This window comes from Gorilla gorilla, chromosome 15 (assembly GCF_029281585.2).
Source record: "Gorilla gorilla gorilla isolate KB3781 chromosome 15, NHGRI_mGorGor1-v2.1_pri, whole genome shotgun sequence".
In the NCBI taxonomy this organism is placed as follows: Eukaryota; Metazoa; Chordata; class Mammalia; order Primates; family Hominidae; genus Gorilla; species Gorilla gorilla.
The window spans coordinates 76,246,086-76,268,944 of NC_073239.2; the positions used below are offsets into that span (position 1 = coordinate 76,246,086).

General features: G+C 42.1%; 1 protein-coding gene across 4 annotated transcripts in view; it reads left to right on the top strand.

The window, feature by feature from the left end:
* DAAM1 (dishevelled associated activator of morphogenesis 1) overlaps nt 1-22,859 on the top strand; it is a 186,064-nt gene that overhangs the window by 103,751 nt on the left and 59,454 nt on the right. For all 4 annotated transcript variants that reach the window (XM_004055236.5, XM_004055237.5, XM_055361926.2 and 1 more), the window contains exon 3: nt 2,131-2,220. In XM_004055236.5, coding sequence (XP_004055284.4) covers nt 2,131-2,220 — 90 coding nt within the window. The remainder of the gene's footprint in view (nt 1-2,130; nt 2,221-22,859) is intronic.

Here is a 22,859-nt window from a genome sequence, read left to right on the forward strand (position 1 = left end):
GGCCGGGCAGAGGCGCCCCTCACCTCCCGGATGGGGCGGCTGGCCGGGTGGGGGGCTGAACCCCCACCTCCCTCGCGGACGGGGCGGCTGGCCAGCGGGGGGCTGACCCCCCCACCTCCCTCCCGGACGGGGCGGCTGGCTGGGCGGGGGGCTGACCCCCCACCTCCCTCCCGGACAGGGCGGCTGGCTGGACGGTGGGCTGACCCTCCCACCTCCCTCGCGGACGGGGCGGCTGGCCGGGCTGAGGGGCTCCTCACTTCCCAGTAGGGGCGGCCGGGCAGAGGCGCCCCTCACCTCCCGGACGGGGCGGCTGGCCGGGCGGGGGGCTGAGCCCCCCACCTCCCTCCCGGACGGAGCAGCTGGCCGGGCAGAGGGGCTCCTCACTTCCCAGTAGGGGCGGCCGGGCAGAGGCGCCCCTCACCTCCCGGACGGGGTGGCTGGCCAGGTGGGGGGCTACCCCCCCCACCTCCCTCCCGGACGGGGCGGCTGGCCGGGCGGGGGGCTGACCCCCCCACCTCCCTCCCGGACAGGGCGGCTGGCCGGGCGGGGGGCTGACCCCCCCACCTCCCTCCCGGACGGAGCGGCTGGCCGGGCAGAGGGGCTCCTCACTTCCCAGTAGGGGTGGCCGGGCAGAGGCGCCCCTCACCTCCCGGACGGGGCGGCTGGCCAGGCGGGGGGCTAACCCCCCGCCTCCCTCCCGGACGGGGCGGCTGGCCGGGTTGGGGGCTGACCCCCCCACCTCCCTCCCGGACGGGGCGGCTGGCCAGGCCGGGGGGCTCCTCACTTCCCAGTAGGGGCGGCCGGGCAGAGGCACCCCTCACCTCCCGGACCGGGCGGCTGGCCGGGCGGGGGCCTAACCCCCCCACCTCCCTCCCAGACGGGGCGGCTGGCCGGGCGGGGGGCTGACCCCCCCACCTCCCTCCCGGACGAGGTGGCTGCCGGGCGGAGACGCTCCTCACTTCCCAGACGGGGTGGCTGCTGGGCGGAGGGGCTCCTCACTTCTCGGACGGGGCGGCTGCCGGGCGGAGGGGCTCCTCACTTCTCAGACGGGGCGGCCGGGCAGAGACGCTCCTCACATCCCGGACGGGGCGGCAGGGCAGAGGTGCTCCCCACATCTCAGACGATGGGCGGCCGGGCAGAGACGCTCCTCACTTCCCAGATGTGATGGCGGCCCGGAAGAGGCGCTCCTCGTTTCCTAGATGGGATGGCGGCCGGGCAGAGACGCTCCTCACTTTCCAGACTGGGCAGCCAGGCAGAGGGGCTCCTCACATCCCAGATGATGGGCGGCCAGGCGGAGACGCTCCTCACTTCCCAGACGGGGTGGCAGCCAGGCAGAGGCTGCAATCTCGGCACTTTGGGAGGCCAAGGCAGGCGGCTGGGAGGTGGTTGTAGCGGGCCGAGATCACGCCACTGCACTCCAGCCTGGGCACCATTGAGCACTGAGTGAACGAGACTCCGTCTGCAATCCCGGCACCTCGGGAGGCCGAGGCTGGAGGATCACTGGCGGTTAGGAGCTGGAGACCAGCCCGGCCAACACAGCGAAACCCCGTCTCCGCCAAAAAAATACGAAAACCAGTCAGGCGTGGCAGCGCGCGCCTGCAATCGCAGACACTCGGCAGGCTGAGGCAGGAGAATCAGGCAGGGAGGTTGCAGTGAGCTGAGATGGCAGCAGTACCCTCCAGCTTCAGCTCGGCATCAGAGGGAGACCGTGGAAAGAGAGGGAGAGGGAGACCGTGGGGAGAGGGGGAGGGGGAGGGGGAGGGAGAGGGCAACATGACCAATATTTCTAAACTCCTGAAGTTTGACAGCTTTTGCTGCTCAATGGACCATACTCAGCAGTAGACAGTAGCTCAGGATAATTCTGTCCGTGCTTGGTCCACTCTCCCCTGACCTTTGTGACTGTAGGGCTGTGCCTCATCCCTCTTGCTGTGCCCCATGTCTAGCCCCCTGCCAGGGACATGCTTTCTTCGTGATGGAAAAACATACCTAACTTAGCTTCTTGATCTTTTTCAAGTTCATTTAAATATGTGTTCGTGTTTTTGTTTTTTTTCTTCCTTGATGATACTGATAACGTTCTCTACAGGAATAATGTTTATCCTATGAAACACTAATTATTTTCTTTCTTCTCAGGATGAACTGGACCTCACAGACAAACACAGAGAAGCCATGTTTGCACTTCCAGCTGAGAAAAAATGGCAAATATACTGTAGCAAGAAAAAGGTAAGATTTTCATTGTGATTATGGTTAACTGGAAAATAATCATTGATTCCATTTGCTCTTCCACTAGAATTGGACAGCTCTTTGTAATATGAAAACCAGATTGAATGTGTTATGTTGTGGCTGTGGTGCTACATGTAGCCAGTGTCAATTCTCTGGATGTTGTTTTTGTCAGTACTTCATTGGGCTCTTTTCCACCTGTAACTATCATTCATAATCATGTGTAACTGAGACCCAAAATAACGTTTGCTTACACAAGACAAATTCCCCCCAACCCTGCTCTTTACATAGCAGTCTGTATACTGCTAGGTGTACTGTATACTGTATACTGCTGTATACTGCTAGGTTCTAGGTGGTCTAGAACCAGGTATGGGGTCACAGCCCTCTAAAACCACCTTCTGACAACTTTCCATTTCATCATCTCTCTGGTGTAGCCCCATCCCATGCACCAAGTTGACTCTCCAGCCCCTTCATGTTCCAAACCAACGATGGAAGAAAGGAAAGGAAGCACAGGCTCCTCCACTCCCACTTTGAGGGACACATTCCTGGAGTTACATGGCTGACTCTCTCTCGTATCCCACTGCTGGTTGCATGGCCACATCCACTGAAAGGACTAAAGTCTTTATTCTGGGCAGTCACTTCCCATTTAAGATCTAGGGGTTCTATTACCTCAAGAGATGGGGAGAATGGATATAGGGGACAGTGAAACACCAAAGCTCTTCTTATTCCCTAGTATCTGTGGCACCAGGCATCACTCCATTGTGACTGTATCTCCTGAAACAGAGTGCACTCTGCCAACTTTTAAACCCTGTAGCAGATTCTGAGGATATCCCTACACCCATTTTGGGGACTAATTCTGTTCATGGCCACCTTTTGCCACTTTCTCTTCTGTTCCAACAGAGATTGAAACCAGGATGGGGTAGTGGGAAGGTCAAGGCTAGCACCTAGCTCTCCATCAGGCAGTGGACACTTTGATGACTCACTCTCGACCCAGGGAAACAGGAACAAACTATACAATAATATTTTTTCAAGACACCACTGTCAGGGAAGCCTTTTACTAGGTGAAACCGATATGCAGCTTGGGACCTCCATTGGCCCATGTGGCATCTCTCAGCACATCTGCCCCCCTTTGCTATCTTGTGTAATAGCCCTGTGCCACTCTCCTGGGAGCATCTTACATTACTCAATAAAGGGACTCTCTCTAGCAGTGAGCCTATGTGAGTGGCTCTCCACCTGACTTTATGCCTCTGATGAAGAGGCACCATGTCTTACCCATCTTTGTAACTCCAGCATCTGATACTTTGAAATGAATGCATGATGACTGAATCACTGCATTGTCATTAGTGTTACACTGAATACTGTCAAAAAATTTAAAGCACATTAATTTTCCAGCTGGGCAATTGTAATTGGTAGAACTATGTGTCAGATTCGGTTCTGGTGGCCTTTTCTGAGAAATGTGGTCAGCCTTAACCCCTCAGTATGATCTCTGAGCCTCTATCAGATTATTTCCAAACTAAAGCCTTAAGAATTCTTAATCCAGTAGTAACCAGTAAAATGTCATTGTGAAATAAATGTCTTCCTCTCCTCTTCTGCTGTTTCTCTTTGTATACATTGAACCAACTAGAAAACCTCTTTTTTATTGAATTGATTGTCATGGCTCAAGAAACAAATATAATACACTGAGGAGGAATTTTAAAATGGAATAAAATGTGCTCAGTTCTGAAACCGGTATTATATAGCCTTTGGAAAGAAGGAAACTTTTCGCACTGCCATCTTAAAAATCTGCTGCTAGAACCGAGAAAGAGAAATCCTCAAGTTGCGGGTATACACAGAGGACTTTGTCTATTTTGGCTCATCCTAGTGTAGATTCTTTCTGAAAATAAGGAAACAATACAAAGGAGGGATTGAGAATGTTCACTAGAGGAAAGCAAAGGGCAGGAAAATAGGAGCAGCTTACTGAAGGGAAAGTTTTCTTCTTTCCCAGATTTTATTACACCCTTGACAGCAATAGAAAGTTAATCATGGAAACTACTGCCCCTTAGATTAGAAAAGGCAAACCCTGGAGAATAGTAATGCCCTCGGGCTTGCAGCTGCTGCTCATTTTTCAATGTCCACACCTATCGAATCCCCTTGAAAACCTCATCTCAAGTATGCATGATGGGGGGTTTGCTTCTTGTAGGAGGATGGATATGGATGTGGTCACTGGCCTCAGAATCCCACTTTTTGACAGCTAGGCCTTTCTTATTAGTACCTGGCTGGATTGCACAGACCTTTGAGAATGCACTTCTCCTACTAGCTTCATTCCAACAGCTTGGCTTCCTTATATGACTTAGCAATCAGTGGGAAAGCCATTTTGACTCTTTAGGGAATCCCATGTGTTCTAGATTTGCCTCACTTTAAAGTGGATGGTAGCATTGCTTCACCAAAGATTTTAATTTGAGCTTCTAACACTGTTAAAACTCTACTGTGCCTTTGGTCTGAAACTGAATTTTTGGGCACTGCAATAAATTGGAAAATACACAATGAATATGAGAACATGAAAACTGAACCAGGAGGAGGATATTATGTTTACCTCTCTTCAGAGAATGTAATTTTTTGAAGGACAGGTTGCCCATTCTCAGAATAGAGCCCCGTAGTGGCCATCGTTAATATTAAGAACAGATTATTTTCCTTGGAACATCTCTCGCCTAGCCTTTTCAAATCAGGCTTATCACCAGCAAGCCAAGCCACATCCATTTCTCAGGCTGGAGGAAAGCTACACTCCCAGGGCTCTGTCACATTTCCTGTCTTTCAAGATTAGAACACAGGGCATTACAGACATTCTCACACATAGTAAAGTCATAGAGTAAGGGGCCACTGAAGCCAACCGAAACAGATGGCGTGAGTTGGTGAAAAGCAAACTTTCCATGTAAAAATGAACAGAAGTTGTGAAGGCCAATGAGCCTGGGACCTACAGACAGGGCCAAGCTTGGCTCAGCCCAGTGTCTGTTTCCCTGTCCAACAGCGACTTGAGCCCCGGCAGCAGCTATCTGCTTATCAAGCTCTGTTCATTTATGAAACTTCTCTATCTATATCTCTGGTTGAAAACCTATTTCCAGAGCCAAAATCAAAGCAGAAAATATTTCTCAGACTAAAACGATTCAAAAGAAGTTAATTGGAATTTTGTCTAATTGAGTAATCTTGGGGGAGCGTAAGAGATGGATGTTGAGGCCTTTTTGAAAGTCCAAACAAATCTAAAACTTACCGGACTGGTTGGTCATCCTTGCTTTGTCATAGACAGCAATCCACTGTCATTTTTTTTTTTAACTTTCATGAAAGGTCCAAAAAGGGTTCTGTTAGTTGTGATGGGGTATTTTCAAATAGGAAATGTTTGTGGTTCTTATCTTTAAAGGTAATTCCCTTTTTTAGTTCCAATCACAACATACTCTTTTGTTTAAATGAGGTTTTTCCCAGTCTCTAGCCAGAAACTGCATCTGTTAACAATCTTTTGGATTTTAAACTGAAGCTTTTTAAACAATGAACCATCTGACCACAAAAAGGCATCTGGCCATGCTGTATTTGCTTATTGTTAACATGATTTTTAAATCCTGGGAACAGTAAGGAGTAAGTCTTCAGAGAGGAGAAAATAAAGTGGGTGTATACATGTATTATGCTGACAGCAATCTTATCAGCACAGGAAGAAATCATCTTTAATTGCTGTTCTGCTCAGAAGCAAATGTACAAGTTGTATCACTTAACCAGTCCTTATTAGTATCCAGAAAAATACTTGTACCCCTTCTTGGGCTTCAGAGTTTGCCAAGTAAGTAAATGGGAATATAGACACTGCTAGCTGTGATGACAGCAGATATTTGAGGCAAAGATCAGGATTTGATGATTGTGCCTAATTTTTCCTGCTTTGTTTCTGATCTCTAAAGCCAAGGCTTAAATAAATGGTATTAGATTGTTCATATTACATTTCTGTATGTGTTGAGGTCTACTTTGGGGAAGGTGAATTTTTACTCTGCTGCTGAGTGTGTGTTTGATTCTAACTTAATTAAATCATTCAGTAATCTTGCCTGTCATGGCTGCAGCTCAGCTATCATGATTTCTGCAAACTGTTGATCTGGTGCTAGGTACATACTGAAGACATCTAAGGAAAGTGGCTGGAAGTTCAGCTAGTACTTTTCATTTATTCATTAATTTGGTTTGTATACCCTGATTGGATCAATTCCTGACTCTTCCCCACAAAAAGAAATTCGTTCACCACATGTACAAAAAGATTAAAGTTGTATTGTGTATGGCCATTGGGATGCAGTTCTTTCAGTTCCTGGAGAGCTGAAGCCCTCCTGTGTTTCCAGTGCTGGAGAGGCAGTAGCTTGATCAAAACACAGATTTACACAGATTTAAAGAAACACGTGTTAAAGTAGTGGAATTAAAGTCAAAAGAAACCATCCATTTTCTACACAAAGTAGCTGGAAAAGGAGGAGACGAGATGGGACATCGGTCTTCTAGTTCTTCCCAATATCTTTGTGAGAAAAGGGGTAAACTGGGAAGGGAAGCAGTGGCTGGGCACTGGGCCTGAAGATGTGAGAGGGAAGAGAAGTTAGATGTCTTCTTTCTTTTACTGTGGTTGATTAAATATACAGTAGAGTGAGCATTGGATTTCCAGGGACCCACTTTGCTAGGTGTTAAGATTTGGGAGAGGGAACCAGTAAAAGTAAAAAAACTAGACTTCAGTGACAGTATTACTAGACTTCTTCAGAAGTACCTGGTTTAGTCTTCTGCAATTGAGTTTTCAACTCCAGTGATGGGTTCAAACTGGCATTTCTGCTCTTATGTGATAAGAGCTTACAGAAAGTGGCAGAAGTAGCAATGATTAGAAAGAAATTTGTCTGCCTTTCCTCCCTACCTCTCTAAAGACTATATAAGGGAAGCACAGTAGCTGCAGGACAACCAGCTTTCTAGACTCCGCAGGCTCTGAAATTATCTGTCTTATCTACATAGTCCCTGGCATTGAGAGATGAGGATTTGTGTATAAGCCCAGATTGAAACAGTAAGAAATAACAAGCTTGGAGTATCTGGTGTTTCACTCACCAAAGCAATGCAGTTGGTGAAGGGCAAGGCAAGTTAGTGTGTGCTTTGTTTGATGTGTATCGAGTATCTTCTCTGGGGCAGAGAAAACTAGACAGAGAATCTAGACTCTTGGTTAGATTCTGAGGATTAAAAAATAAGCCAAATTTCTTGGAGTGGATGGTCCTGGTAGGAGAAGCAGATAGAATCAAATAGTAATCAAATGTTGTCATAAGCTCCATAAAAGGGTAAGCAGACAGGCTCTGGGGCACAGAGGAAGGAGAAACCAACCTCTAGGAGTGTGTGTGTTTGACTGAGACAACCATTCTTTTACCACTTTAACCCACCATTGGTTACAGCAGTGAGAGTTGATGTTGTGCTTTGATCCCGTGATCTAGAAACTGGCTCCTTTTTCAACATTTGAGCTGTGTTCACATGCACTGTACACTTTCCTCTTTGATTTCTATTTTGTTTCTGTCGCTTTTGCCATTGCTTAAAAGGTCAAGTTTGGACGATTGACCAAATCTAATCTTTACTAAACACAATTTGTAGAGCCTGTTAGGAAATCTGTAAAAGGCTTGAACTTTTGAACAATGAAGTCAGTGCAGGGGAAGACTAAAATAATCGAGGCTTGTTTAGTCTGAGAAAGAGAGCGTAAGATGGAAACTCCAACACTGGCTGATGTTCAGTGGATACGCTCCAGTGAAACTGTATTACTGGTCAAAATATTACCAAATGCCAGTTGGTCAACAGGAGCTGCCCCAAGCCCTCCCAGTAAAAACCACCCTGCCATTCTGGCCCTTCTCCCAAGGGCCCACCGTTCTTCCCCCATGATTCTAGGACTGAAGGGCTAACTCCTGGCATGGCACAGCCAGGAACTTTGCTGCCCTGTTCCCACATTGCATCACTGGTTCTTATTCATGGATGCCCTTGTTGTACTGGTTGACCAACATTTTGAACATTGATCTGCAGATGTTTACCAAAGCCATTTGGTAACGTGTGTCCAGAGCTTGGAACATTCCTGTTCCAGAAAGTGATAAGAGATGCAGAAGAGGAATTATGTGCGAGAATGTTTTTGGCAATGTTTGTCTCTAAAAGCCAATGACTGTAAACAACTTAGAGGAGGATAGCTACACTATAGCCATAGTCATACTATGTATACAGACAGCAGAGCATCTTGCAGCCAGTGAAAAGTCATGTTTCTAAAGAAATTTTAATCACATGGGAATCTGCTCAGTATGTAATGGCAAGATTTTTAAAAAGATACAGTAGTCTCCTCCCCTGCCTCCGTGGTTTTGCTTTCCGTGGTTTCACTTATCTGCAGTCAACTGAGATCCAAAAATAAGTGACTACAGGACAATAAGATATTTTGACAAAGAGAGAGACCGCACTCACATAACTTGTATTACAGTCTATTGTCATTATTGTTCTCTTTTATTATTATTGTTGATAATCTCTTACTGTGCCTAATTTATAAATTAAATTTTATCATAGGTATGTATGTATGGAAAAAAACAGTGTATATAGGGTTCAGCACTATCCAATCTGAAGTTTCAGGCATCTACTGGGGGTCTTAGAATGTATCCCCCATAGATAAGGGGAGACTACTGTGTAAAACTTTGTAATTAGTACAATCAAATATCTGCCAAAGTGTATATAAAGAGGTAGGTGGACAGAAAAATAATTGTGAGCTTGGATTGTGGGTGATTCCAAATTTTATGAAGCATGTTATTTTCCCTCTTACCTTAAAATAGTTTTTCCTGGTTGCAAAAAATAAAATTGCTCTGTTTAAAAATTCGTGCAATGTATTTTATATTAGGTTTTAGCCAGAGAAGCGGGACCACTGGGACATGGTCTTTTTCTCTGTCTCAATGGTTGTGGGTCAGCTTAGCCAACTTGAACCTTACAAAGCCACCACATATTTCCGTTAAAATTAGGAGGAAAAAATAAATATTTAAAATGCAGCCAGTGCTTGTGTTGTCAAGACAATGTTGGCATATTTTTTCTTTGTCCAGCTCAATCTCTCTCTCTCATTGTCTCTCACTTTTTACTCTTCCCCGGAGGGAGTAAAACAAAGATTAATCCATATACCACCCAGTTTTTTTAGCACCGTTTACCTGTTTAGTCAATGACTCTGAAAACATAGTGATGTGGCCCTGATGAGATGCCCTCGGTTTTCTGCCCAGAAACCCACTGAGGGCATGTTTCTCATTGTCCTTGCATTCCTAAATGCTATAATCTCAAAGCTAGTGATCCATTTCCTTTCTTTATTTCCTTTTTATTGCAAAAAAGTCAGCACTATTAAAATGAACACCAAATTTTAGATTTGAAGTGTGAAATACTGTTCATTCAAAGATTCTCTGCCTCTGACAGTCAAATCAATGTTAGGTTATAGTCTAACAAAAGGCAATTGGTTTTTGAATATTTATTTGCCTCCTCTTCCTCTAATTCCTTTGTTTAATGATACCAGTGTTGGGTATTATTTTTGTTTTCCTGTCAGCTTTACCACTTGGGTCATTCCAGCTGTGTCCCTACAACCACCCCTGCCTTGTGTATCCAGAATGGTCTTGTGCTCACAGTGTGCATTTTCATAAATGTTGCTTCTCAGTAGATGGCCATTCTCCTTAACAAGGCAGCAGTAAGTAAATGTACTCATAGGTTGAACCAAAACATTAGCTGTCTTTTCTCTTTGGTGCTTGGAGAATTGAATAAATCTGCAATATTGTGGACAAACTTTTGGAGCCATCTGTTGGGGTATAACATTCTGGTTCTGTAGAGTCCTCCTTAGGGATGGATCTTCTCCAAAAGCCTTTCAATCTAGGTATCTGCATGTAGCTTTCCTGAATTACGTTTGTCCCTCATAATTGTTCCAAACTATAGTATGATGTATGTGTAATACAATTTTTTCTAAGATAAATAGAAGCCAAATAAATACTTTGCATAGTTAAAAGCCATCTAAAAGGTAATCTTAGAAGGGAGGATACCATTTACTAGTTGTATGACCTGGGGCATGTTAACCTTTGTAATTTCTCGCTCCTCTGTAAAATGAGATTAACTTTATGGGGTTTTAGTGAAAATTAAATGTAATAATATGGTTTAGTACTTATCAGAGAGCTTGGAGGCATGGTAACATTAGCTGTTGTCATAGTCAATGGTAACAATGGTGACTATGCTTGTAATAGTATGAACTGAGTTTCTGCTTGTTCACCCATATGCTGACCTGGGATTAATCTCCATTTTCTTGAGTGATGTTGATGTCTGGTTTTCTCAGAATAATAGTGATAATTTCAAAAGTGTTGAACTGCAGGATATTTCAGAGGCAGAAATAGTAAGTTAGGAGGTTCTATTATAGATAAGGGAAGAGACTGAGAAAGTCACTATGCTCAGCACCAGAAGCTGGTAAAAGGAGGACTTATTTGGCAAAAGTTCTAGGGCAGTGGTGAACAAAATGCAGTCTGTTGGCTTCTGGGTGGGACGCTGGACCTGATTTCCAGAATTAAGGAACACCCTTAATTTTTATTTGGGAAGTCTCTGGTCTAGAGAAAGTCAGCCTGCACCGCACTTTTTTTCCTCTTAGCCACGTGCCCTCCACAGTGCTTCAGCATGCTACTGACCAGGTGTAGCCCATGGAGGAGCTCACACAAGTGGGTTTGCTTGGCAAGCAGTTGTCAACACCAACTGAAGTCAAGTCTGGAAAAGTGGGTATGTGTGAGTTTAGCCACTTTTTAAATAAAAATTAAATTCCTACTCTGCTGCCTAGAAAAGGTAGGTGGTTGATGAATATCTTAAGTTTTGAAATAAGAGTATTTTTTGATGAAAACATTGCTGCTGCTGTTGTTTGCAATGGGGGAAAATCCCTTTATAGGACCCAACACAAAGAGAATTCATTAAGTAAGCCAATTTTTACAAATAAGTAAGTTATTAGGTTGGAGTGAGCCAGATTTACAGATGCCCTGTTAAGCCACAAAATTTGCTCAAAGTTGCAGCATTGTAATTCAATAGAGCATTCTAGCTGTGTTATTTCTGAAGTGAACAAAACAAAACTTCAGTGATGGAAAGATAATAACGTTTCAGCACATTTGCAGATAATGTTATTATTAGAAGTCTTAAACCTAATTACCAGAGCAATCATTCTAGATTCCAATAAGTTGACACTCTCAAAATTTCTAAAAGAAAAAACTAACCTCTGATAACTTTCCTCTCAAGTCATGAGGTAAACTATTGCTTTCTGTTTGATTAATTTTTATTGTGAAAACGTTAAATATACAAAAAAGTACAGAATATAATAAATACCCATATTTAACAAATGCTAATAACATTTTACCGTATTCACCTCAGATTTTTTTAAAAAAAGAAATAAAACATAAATATAGTTGAAGCCTAAAGGTGACTGCTCTTCTGAAAGTGGTTTGTGTTTCTGTCTTTTACTTACCCATATATTTATAGCCTAACTCCGTGCGCATTTATTCCTAAACAATGTATACTGTTTCTCCATTTTAACTGGTTTATAGTATTGCATTTTATGAACATGCCACAGTTTATTTTTATCCCCATTAGACCATGCTTATTTTCAGTTTTTCTTACTATTTAAAAAATATTGTGATGAACATGTTTGTGCATATGTTCAAGAGTTTATCTAGAATAGACACCTAGACATGTAGTTATTGAGTTGTTTGATATGAACATTTTCACCTTTAATTGCTCTTCAAAGTGGTTATAATAACTTATACCTGCAGTGAATTAGTTGTCAACCATGTGAAGATACTGTCTGAGGGAAGGAAACTAATATCTCATTGCTCGATCAATCATTTTATGAACGTTTAAATGTTTCCAGCATAAGAAACTGTCATTAAAGTTTTTCAGTTTTTTCCCATATGTCTCACAAATCAAATTGATGTAAAAATTACTGTAATATAAAGTGCTCATTAAAAACAAAAACTCAAGGTTTAGAAAATGAAAAGTATTCTATTCAAATACATACAAAGCCATACGAAAGTACAAAATATTAGAAGTATATTGAGGTCTAGATGAGTGAACCCTACACAGAGCAAACCAAATAAATATTGAACGAATTGTTCATATTGTTCAAATGAACAATTTGCTCAATATTTATTTGGTTTGCTCTGTGTACAGTTCACTCTTCCTTTCATCTAGACCTGTTTGCACCCTGATTTCCAGACCAGGCAAATTGTGTTTCCATCTTTAGCAAGCTCTTGACTGATATTTGCCATCACTGAACACAGGAAGTTCCTCTGAGACATTTGCCACTTCCCTGGTTGGTGACTAAAGTGCAGGTGCAGAATCAGCACATCTGCACAAGCGAGCAGATGGACTGTTGCTGGGGCTCACGCAATCAGCCCCTTCTTCCTCTAGCCAAAGCAACTTTATCTCGAGCATTTCTTTATAAAAATTTTGAGATTCTCTCCTCTTCCTCGATTCCTTTGGATATTCAGAAGTTGAGAGGTCTAACTTGCTGTCTATCCCCCATTCCTAAATTTTGAGCTCGTTTCTACAGACAAGTCAATTTATGGATTTGGGGTTTGTTGATTCCTTAGCCTGAAAATACTTTGTTCTTCACAGAATTGTAAAAGCAGTGAAAAATGTGTGTGCTTTGTGGATACCATCTCTCCTTGTGCTTTGTAATACATGTTGAGTATCCCATATCTGAAACTTTAAAATCTAAAACTTTTCAAGAGAGTGCCAACATGACTCTCAAAAGAAATGCTCATTGGAGCATTTTGGATTTTAGATTTTCAGATTTTGGGATTAGGAAAGATGAACAGGTAGATATACTGCAAATATTCCAAAATCTGAAAGAAGAAAATCCAAAATTTGAAACAATTCCGGAATATCGAAGCACTTTAGTTAACCCAAACTTGCATTTCTTTAGTGAAGAACCTTTTACTGAAGGTCTTGCACTCCCTGTAACTGGGGAACACCGGGCTGGAAGAGAGTAGAAGAGAATGTCCTTGTGTTTGTGTTCACTTGTAATCCAACAATAACAAAAATAAGTTAGCAATATACAGCTGAGAAAAAGTAAGACAGATTGGTTGGACAACCCAATTAATGGGGAGTCATGGGGAGCATGAAGGTAGTGTGTCCTGTGGAGCTCTCTTTTTCCCTCTCAAGTGGGGGTTAGAGAAGCAACTCCCTCAGCATTCATTCAGGGCTTGTCACTCACGCCTGCATTGGTGCTGCACCATGGGAAGAATGCTCCTGTCTTGGCTCCAATCCCTGGAGGAGACTTGGAACATAAGCTCTGAATGGCAGTCCTGGAGGACAGTGGTTCTCGACTCCCACAGAACAGCAATCTTTGGCCCCCAAGTTCTTCTTTATTTTTTATTTTTTTATTTTTGAGATGGAGTCTCACTCTGTCACCCACACTGGAGTGCAATGGTGCAATTTCAGCTCACTGGAAACTCCGCCTTCTGGGTTCATGTAATTCTCCTGCCTCAGCCTCCCGAGTAGGTGGGATTACAGGTGTCCATCACCACGCCTGGCTAATTTTTGTGTTTTTAGTAGAGATGGGGTTTCACCATGTTGGTCAGGCTGGTCTCGAAGTCCTGACCTCAGGTGATCTGCCCGCCTTGGCCTCCCAAAGTGCTAGGATTACAGGCATGAGCCACTGTGCCCAGCCAGCCTCTAAGTTATTCTTAAGCAGGTTCCTTTTAACAGCTCTGGTGCAAGTCAAATTTGGCTGTGTGTCAGTTGCCAAGGTAGGAGTCCGTGACTATCTTTGAGCCCTCCATGGTTGTCACAGAATGTTTATCAACAGTGATATGGTGGAACCAAGATTGTAAATGTGACTATGCGAGGCCCTTTGAACCCCTTGCCTGTGTGTGTTAAGGAACAAGGGCATAGCTCCATTTCATTTCCAAAATTCTTCAATCTGCAAATGCAGAATTTCACTAGGCATGAAAATGGACTCCTATAGTGTCCTGTGAAACTCAGAGTGAGTTTCTTTGCAGAGTCTGAGCAAATAGTTTCAGTAATCTGAGTAAATAGTCTCTGATGTGTATCTCACGTCTGAGAATCCATAAGTAGCTATTCATTCTGGTTACCACCACCCCAGTGGTCCCCCGAGGGACATACAACACAGTAGTTGTGCTAGACTGATGCATACCTTTTGTTACAGCATTCCTTAGAACTGTGGCTTCCTGCCCTGGTTAGCGATGGCGTACTAATAACCTCAGGCAAAACTGGCATAAAGGTTTATTTTGATTGCTAGCTCTGAACAATTGGGGGTGGATGCCTGGAGCACTTTGGGAAGCATTCAGAGGTTATGAATGATCTCAATAAGAAATAGGGCCAGGTGCGATGGCTAACGCCTGTAATCCCAGCACTTTGGGGGGCCGAGGTGGGTGGATCATTTGAGTTCAGGAGTTCGAAACCAGCCTGGGACCCAACATGGCGAAACCCCATCTCTACTAAAAATACAAAAATTAGCTGGGCATGGTGGCGTGTGCCTGTAATCCCAGCTACTCGAGAGGTTGAGGCACGAGAATTGCTTGAACCCAGGAGGCGGAGGTTGCAGTGAGCCAAAATTGCACGACTGTACTCCAGCCTAAGTGACAGAGTGAAACTATGTCTCAAAAATAAAATAAATAAAATAAAATAAAATAAATAACAGCATCTGCCGTGACACATGATGGAGAATGTGGCTTATGTGGGAAATATTTGTTATCCCTGTCCTTGAAAGCTCCTCTTACCACTAGATTATAGTCAGATTCAAGTAACATATTCCATGCTGTCTTTCCTTTGAGCTTCTCTCTGGTTCTTGGCTGACTCTCCAAATGGTATGGCCCATACTTTCACAGAAAGACTGCCCCAAGGCTGCCTGACTTCACCAACTCCAACTCCAGAAGATAGGATTATGAAAGATATCAATATGGAAAGAAATGGCCCCTTTAGAAGCTATATCAAAGAGGAACAAAAAACACGTTTCCTGTCTTTCCTGTATATATTTTTTCACTAATAGCTCCAGCACACCTAGTACTATTGAATCATCCCATTCATTGCGCATTTCAGAATTTCTCCTCTTTGTAGAGTAGGGAGAAGCTTTGAGCTTCTAGTATGTTAGAATGTGCCACTAATAATTTGGGATTCTCAAAATTCCTTACACTTTAGGAACCTGGTAACTTGTGGCACTAGAAATGGGTTACAGTAGAGTCTACCAAAGAATACCACCCTTAAGTTACAGTGTCTTAAATTCTGTTATTCTTCAGCGTGGTACAGAGCAATATTGACTTGTGTAGTATCCTTTTATCTGTCCCCATACATAAGGAAAAGCATTTTGTTCAGTTTCTGAGAGGTACTTCCCTATGTCTCCATATTGAGATGTTTCTGATACAGTGGTATCTTCTAACTAGTGCTTTTGTTTCTTTCTTTTGCCAAAAATGCTGTCATTAATTCAGGAATACATTGTAGAGTTTATGGTGGTCTAAAATTAGGAATACAGTTCTGACTGTCCTCAGGGACAGTTAACCTTGCATTAGCACTTTTTTCTCATTCTGAGGATGCATCCCTGAATGGAATATGCCTTTATGTGCTTACTGTTACCCCTGATTCTCCTTTTAGCTTAATTACCCTTTTCCAAAGGGTCCTCTCTTGTTATAGCCTTGTGTTAAACATTATATTGCAAATCATAAACACACTTCGATTGTTTTCCCAAGGGCTGGTTACAGAACATCAAAACCTGCTTTATGACATTCTGAAAGGTGGGTCTGGTAGCTACAAATGTGGTAGCAAGATGTGAGGCAGCAAAGGCCATTGACACCACTGACTGAATTTGCACGCTACATAAGGGTTTAGCATTGTGTGTCCAAATATGTTAATTTACAAACCAACTGGACCACATTGTACCTGGGTCTTTAGCACTCCATGGTGACATGTGGATCAAAGATTTGGCTCTTAACAAGCTATGTAGGAATAATTTGTTTTATGTCATTGCACACTGTTGTGTCATAGGCACAGTGCCTGCCTGCAGGGGAATGTGGGGTTGTATCATTTCTGAAACTAATAATTGGAGAATATTTCTTTTTCTTTGCCATGAAACTGAGGGGGAGTTGTCATATAAATTGGTTTCAGATGTTGGAGTTGTACTGATTGAGAATTTTAGGTTTCAGTCATATGCCATGCTGTGAAGTGCTTTGCCAAAATAATGACTTGTTAAGATAAATAAAGTAAGTGTCTCATAGTTTGGGAAGTGGACTGTAAAATCTCAGTTCTTAGTTCTAGGTAAGTGTTGTGGCTGCTTTCTTAGATATACCAGGTGCACATAAAATGTATTCCCCCACATCCCCTCTAACCACCCCCCAACTCCTTGTAAAGTCAGCTGAGGCTTGTTCAGGAAAGAAGAGGGTGTTGGAGCAGAGGGCTCCTGAACTCTTACAGAAATGCGGTGATATTGTTGCTCTTCTCTTTGCTGCTCTTCCCCACAGGGTGACTAGGTCTCTGTAAAGTGGCACTCTTTTCTTGCTTTTCTTGCTTTTCTGGGTGTGTGATTTTGGGGAGGACATAAATAATAGCTGTGTGCTATTTCATTCAGGCCATTCAGAAACTCTGATTTTTACCAGTGTAAATAAAGTTTGTGATATATGGAAAATATTAATGTGACATTTTGTGCTCTCAAGGAAATGTCTCAAAGGATTTTTTCCCAGGGGAGTTCAGGAATGCTTGCACTGTATCTTTACTTTGAAGTTAGAGATCCATTGATAAAAACCAGGGCTTAGTTAAAAGGCAGGAGAGTTAATGAACACTTGACTGTTGTTTTTTTTTTAACATGATGACCAGAGAGAGTGAAGTATTTAAATAGGCATACTTTTTTGTAGGTATACTTGCAAAGACTTAGAACCTATTGTTGGAGTAAACTTGGAATCTTCTCAGAACCTCTCAACTCTAAAGTTCAGAAATGTGTAAGTCTAGGAACTGCTAAGTCTGTCTCAGAGATCACTCACAAGGAGAGCAGGGAACTTTGTTCTTTTATTCATGTATTCCAACACCCAGAATAGTGCTTAGCTCATTATATAATAGAATTCAATAAATATTTGTTAGATGAGTAAAGGAATGAGAAGGAAAGCAAATGCCTTTTTAGATTCCATTCAGCATTGTAGATATGAGCTTAGTGAAAATAATTCTGCTCCTATCCTGCCCTTGAGAAGCCTTATGTTTAGCAGTATAGTATTAATACTGTCACAGAGTTTGGCTGTCTACACAAGTATTTAGATTTTAAAATGCTGCCGTGTCTTTGGGAGATTTAGTAGACTGTGTGTTACTCTAACATGGCATCCAGCTCTAAACCAAACTGTTAGGGAGCAGCAGTTGAGTATAGCCTCTTTTCTGGTTGGAGGGTCTAACCTCACTGAGTTCACAGCTTTTTTTTTTTTTAACCAATAGTGCAGGAAGACTTAGTAATACCCCAAATACTTAACCAACAAATTCCTGAGGGGGATAGAGGACCAAGTGCTCCCTTCCAAGGGAGGTGGAATGGAATGGTCAGGAGCTTAGTGGTCTGAAGTTTGAGACTCAGTGATGCACAGATAGAAACCATACCATGCAGCCTAGGCAAGGCAACAGAAATACACAGAATTGTGGTGTAATGGTCAAAATGGGGTAGGTGTTCTTGAGCAAGAGCTTTGGGCGAGCCTGGGCATTTAGGTAATTTAGATGCGAGGAGCCTGGAGCAGAGTATTAGTCATGCAGTGTGGCCTCTGCATTATACCTTTATAGACTGTGTTTTCTTCAAGCAGGAAGTACTAGTCATGCATCTTTTGTTTTGCTAAGCTGCAGTTATAGTGAAATGGAGTAAATATCAGATAGACTAAATATCCTGTCTATAGCACTCTTAAGAGTCATCTCTACTTTTGTCTCAAGCTTATTTCACAAATCTGTAAATTATTTTTTTAAAAACCTGATAGCACTTCCAATGGTTCTTATCCATGAAATGCAAATTGAGTCTGATACAATTGACTGTTGCCCTCTTGGCCAGTTTTGCATCTGTTTGTAAACTCTTTCAAACATCATGATGCTTATCATAAGTCTACTCTTTGGGTTCTCCTTTGAACCAGTTGTAACATCTTCCTAGTTCTCTCATTTATTAGCAAGTTTAGTAAAAAATATTTGACATGGATTCATGCCATGCTTTTAAAAAATTATTCTTTACCAATACAGAATTTTAAACTTAGAGAATTGATAAAGAGGGAGCTAACTGATTCTAAGTGATCTGAAATCTTCAAGTATATTTTATTTTTGAATACGTGATATGGTAGCAAGAGGCTTTCTCTGGGAAAACGTGGCATTTTGTATTGGCTCAACTAGTCTTTCTACCTGCATAAACCAAAGAAAAGGAAGGAGCAGAGCCCTGGGGGGTCAGAGGAGGTATCAGGCTTCATATGCATACATGGAAAAAATTCCTATGATATGTGAACAGATGGTTATACAGGAGAATAGCAGAGATAGCAAAAGTCATCTGGAGGTGTAAAAAACAATGCTCTAAAGGGACTTAAATGTCCCCCCAAATTTCTTGACAGCTGGCGAGTCAAGGTCCTATTCGTGTAGTTTCAATTTTGTTAACTTAGATTTATGTTTTAGATGTGAAGCATCCTCAGTCTTATAATGAGAAAACCCATTTTGCTATTTAGTTTATGGCCAACTTTGTTAAAATATGTATACTTAATAAAGCAAGAACTAAACAAGTTTCCCTCCACTTAATATGACATGTCTTTTATTCTAAGTCATAAATGTTATTTGTGAGGACTATCAGGAGAGTGAGAGCTTGTTCTGTTGCTTCTTGGAGACACATTTTGGATAGAAATCTTCCCTCTCAGTAGAGTTTGTATAGAACTGTGAATGACTAATACAAATATGTGAAAATAGTCCTTTTATAGGAGCTTAGTTATGTTTGTTAAAGTTATCCCTGCAATTAATGGACATGAGGGTATGATGAACTTATAGAAAATTTGAGATTTGTTTATGAATTGAGGAAGATAAACTTGTGTTATATGGCCAGTAGAGAATTTCTGGCTTGTAAAAGGGAAGATTTGGGGAGGATATAATCACTTTATTCAAATTGTTTAAATATTTACTGGGTCATTGTTCATAGGAGAGATTAAACTTATTCCATGCAGTTCCCAGGGACCAAACTAAAGCCAACAAGTGCTTGAAGTTACAAGGAGACATCTGTCAATTCAGTGTCCGGTGAATTTTTTAACAGTTCATGAGAGTGCTAGTTCCAGAAGATTGTGGACCTCTGGAAGCCTTCTCAAGAGCAGATGATGGATCACCTGCTGGTAACCTTATAAGGGACCCCTGTGAGAGGAAACTCAGCCCAGGTTGTCTCTAGGGTCAAAGACCAGTTATATAATCCTATGATGGCTTTGGTTAAAAACATGCACATGTTTTATTAAAACATTAGGAAAAATGGAGAAGGTTTACTCTTTCTTCCATAATTTCTCCTGCTACATGTGAAAGCCACTGTTATTGCAAGTCATCATTCAGTCTTTCCAGAAAAATGACTGACATTCTGAGGCTTAGGAGGAGGTGTTGGATTTCCTGGCAGATGAAGAAGCCACTGTTCTGTAATCATTCTTTGTGTGGGCCCAACCGGATTTTGGCAACAGATGTACTTGATATATAATTGTGGCAGTGGCCAAAAAATGTAACCAGGATTGGCAGTCCCAGGGACCACATGGCTATCTTGGAATGTGACAACACAGGAATTATTTTCTGAAACCAATTGCCCTTCTTTTGGCAAGCTTCACATATAGAATATAGTTTTGCTCACCACCAGGGGTTAAAGTTAGTTATTGGAGGGAATGAGGAAAGCAACAATCTCCAAACTCCAAGTTTTAAATCTCCTACTACTTTTTTGCCCCCAAAAAGGAAGAGCCAGATGGAAAGAGTTGGGGGCAAATATCAGGATTTAAAGGACCTAATTATGCTATGCTATTTTCAAAAAGTAGGATTAAATATAGATTCAGGGAGCAGGGAGCTTGGCAAGAAGGTACACTTCACAGGCATGGTAGGTCACTGCTTCTCTAGAAAAAGTTCAGGTTACTGGGCAAATTCCAAACACTTTATGAGCTTATCTTAATTTATAGCGGCAGCTTGATGCATGAAAAATAGTTGATGACCAAGTTAGGATTTTGATGTAATCCAGCCCTCTTGAGAGCCAAGCTTAATCTAGCACACAGGGGTTGACAAACTATGGCCCATGGGCTAATTTGGCCAGTCACTTGTTTTAGTAAATAAAGTGTTGCTGAAATGTGGCATTGCCTATTCATTCAAGTGTTCTCTGTGGCTGATTTTGTACTACACAACAGCAGAGTTGAATAGCTACAACAGACTGTGTGGTCTGCAAAGCCTAAAATATTTTCTGTCTGGCTCTTTACAGGAAAAGTTTGCGACCCTTGGTTGTTCCAGATTGTTCCACACTTTATCATAGCCATCTTCGAGAAGATGCTGCTTACACCGTTATGAGCCAGAGGGGGAAGTTAGCAGAAATTACTAGCAAGGCCGCCCACAAATATTTTTACATCTTCCATCCTCTGTGCTTCTCTTTCTCTGTTGTTTGGACCTGGTCTCATGTTGGCACCTATTCTCTAACATAAGAGTTCTTTTGGATGCCACACATCATGGAGATATAACCTAACAGAATAAACTATTTTGGCCTATCTGCCCTTTTCTGCCTAGGTTTCTGTATAAATTTTAGGTGTAGAGTGAATTTGTTTAATGTTTGTTGTATTCATTAGTGTATGGGATTGGACTGGTGTTACCTAGAATAGTAGTGACAAATTTTTTCCTTTTTTTTTTTTTTTTTTTTTTGAGACAGGGTCTTGCTCTGTGGCCCAGGCTGGAGTGCAGTGGTGCGATCTCGGCTTACTGCAACCTCCGCCTCCCGGTTCAAGCGATTCTCATGCCTCAGCCTCCTGAGTAGCTAGGATTACAGGCATGCGCCACCATGTCCAGCTAACTTTTTTTAAATTATCATTATTTTATTTTTATTTTTAGTAGAGATGGGGTTTCACCATATTGGCCAGGCTGGTATCGAACTCCCGGCCTCAAGTGATCCACCCACCTCAGTCTCCCAAAGTGCTGGGATTACAGGTGTGAGCCACCGTGCCTGGCCAGTAGTGACAAATTAATGAACAAGGTGACTATTTCGCTTATTAACAATGGATAGTATTTTTTCATTCTATATATGATTACAGTTCACTTGAAATTTCTAAAAGCAGGTTCTTTGCAAAGAGAGCAGGTTTTTATTAGCAATTATTTGCCTTTCCCCGTAATGAAAATGATCACAATAAAATTTACTTTGTGTCATACTGAAACAGTATTCTTCTGCTGTTGACATTTGTTTGGTTAAGCCTTACTATATCTCCACTATATTTGAGATGATGGTATTAGTATACATTGCTAGAAGAGTTTCAGCCAGTCTAGACAGTTAAAGAGTGTGTCTTTCTTCCTTGACAGATATTATCTAAGAACCTCCTCAATTCGTAACAACACACATAGAGATTTATGGCTTTAGCTGACTAAATGAATGTTGCTTCAGCCTGTGATTTGTGGTCTAGCGAACAACCGCAGAGCATGTCCTTTACAATTGATTGACCTTTGCATAGCTTATTTTGGGCCTTACTAAGAACATCTTAAACTGAAAAAAAAACAAAACAAACAAACAAAAAAACTCTGACATACTTATGTATTATTATTTGGGAAATGATCCTATTAAGAAAGTGTCCTGTGCTAACTAACTTCAGAAGAAGTTATTCTTCCTTAAAGACTTAATTTTCTAACTGCATTTTGAGTCTCACCTATATCAACAGAAGACTTCAGCTGCTACCAAGAAATTTTTGTCACACAAATTTCTAAATATATGAGTATAGAAATTTTGAAAATTTTAGCATGCTTTGGGTGTACAAATCTTGTCCCAAATCAGAGATTCTCTCTCTGCATAAACAGCTGATATTGAGATTATGGTGAGTTTTAAAAATAGAAATCCAGTAAGAGAAGACAATTAGTAGAGAAATGGTTTAAATTATTTGCTGTGGGAGGTGGAGGGGTGCCCCAGGAGTGGAGGACAGAGACATTCCAGATGCCGAAGGGTCTTGATGCATTCCATGTCACCCCAAACGTCAGACAAAGCAAAGCTCTTGTCCTGACAATGCATAATGCTTTAGAACTTACTTCTATTTTAATTGTAAAAATAGTGTATGTTCTTGGTAAAATAAAAATTTGCATGGTATAGAAGTTTATAAGTTAAAAAAAAAGAAAACCTTCCCTTCTGTTATCCAGAGGTAGCCATTGTTAAGTTTTATTTATATTTCTGGAAATGTTTGTGTGTAGTGTATACATATTTTTCCCTACAGATGGGAAAGATGATATTCTGAAGCATTCTCTCCCCGACAATATATTTGCTTGTCTTTTCTTTATTGTTTGTGAGATAGGATCTTGCTATGTCACCCTGGCTGGTGAACTCCTAGGCTCAAGCGATCCTCCCACCTCAGCCTCCTGAGTAGCTAGGGCTACAGGCATGTGTCAACAAGCCTGGCTAATTGTTTTATTTATTTATTTATTTATTTATTTTGGAGAGATGG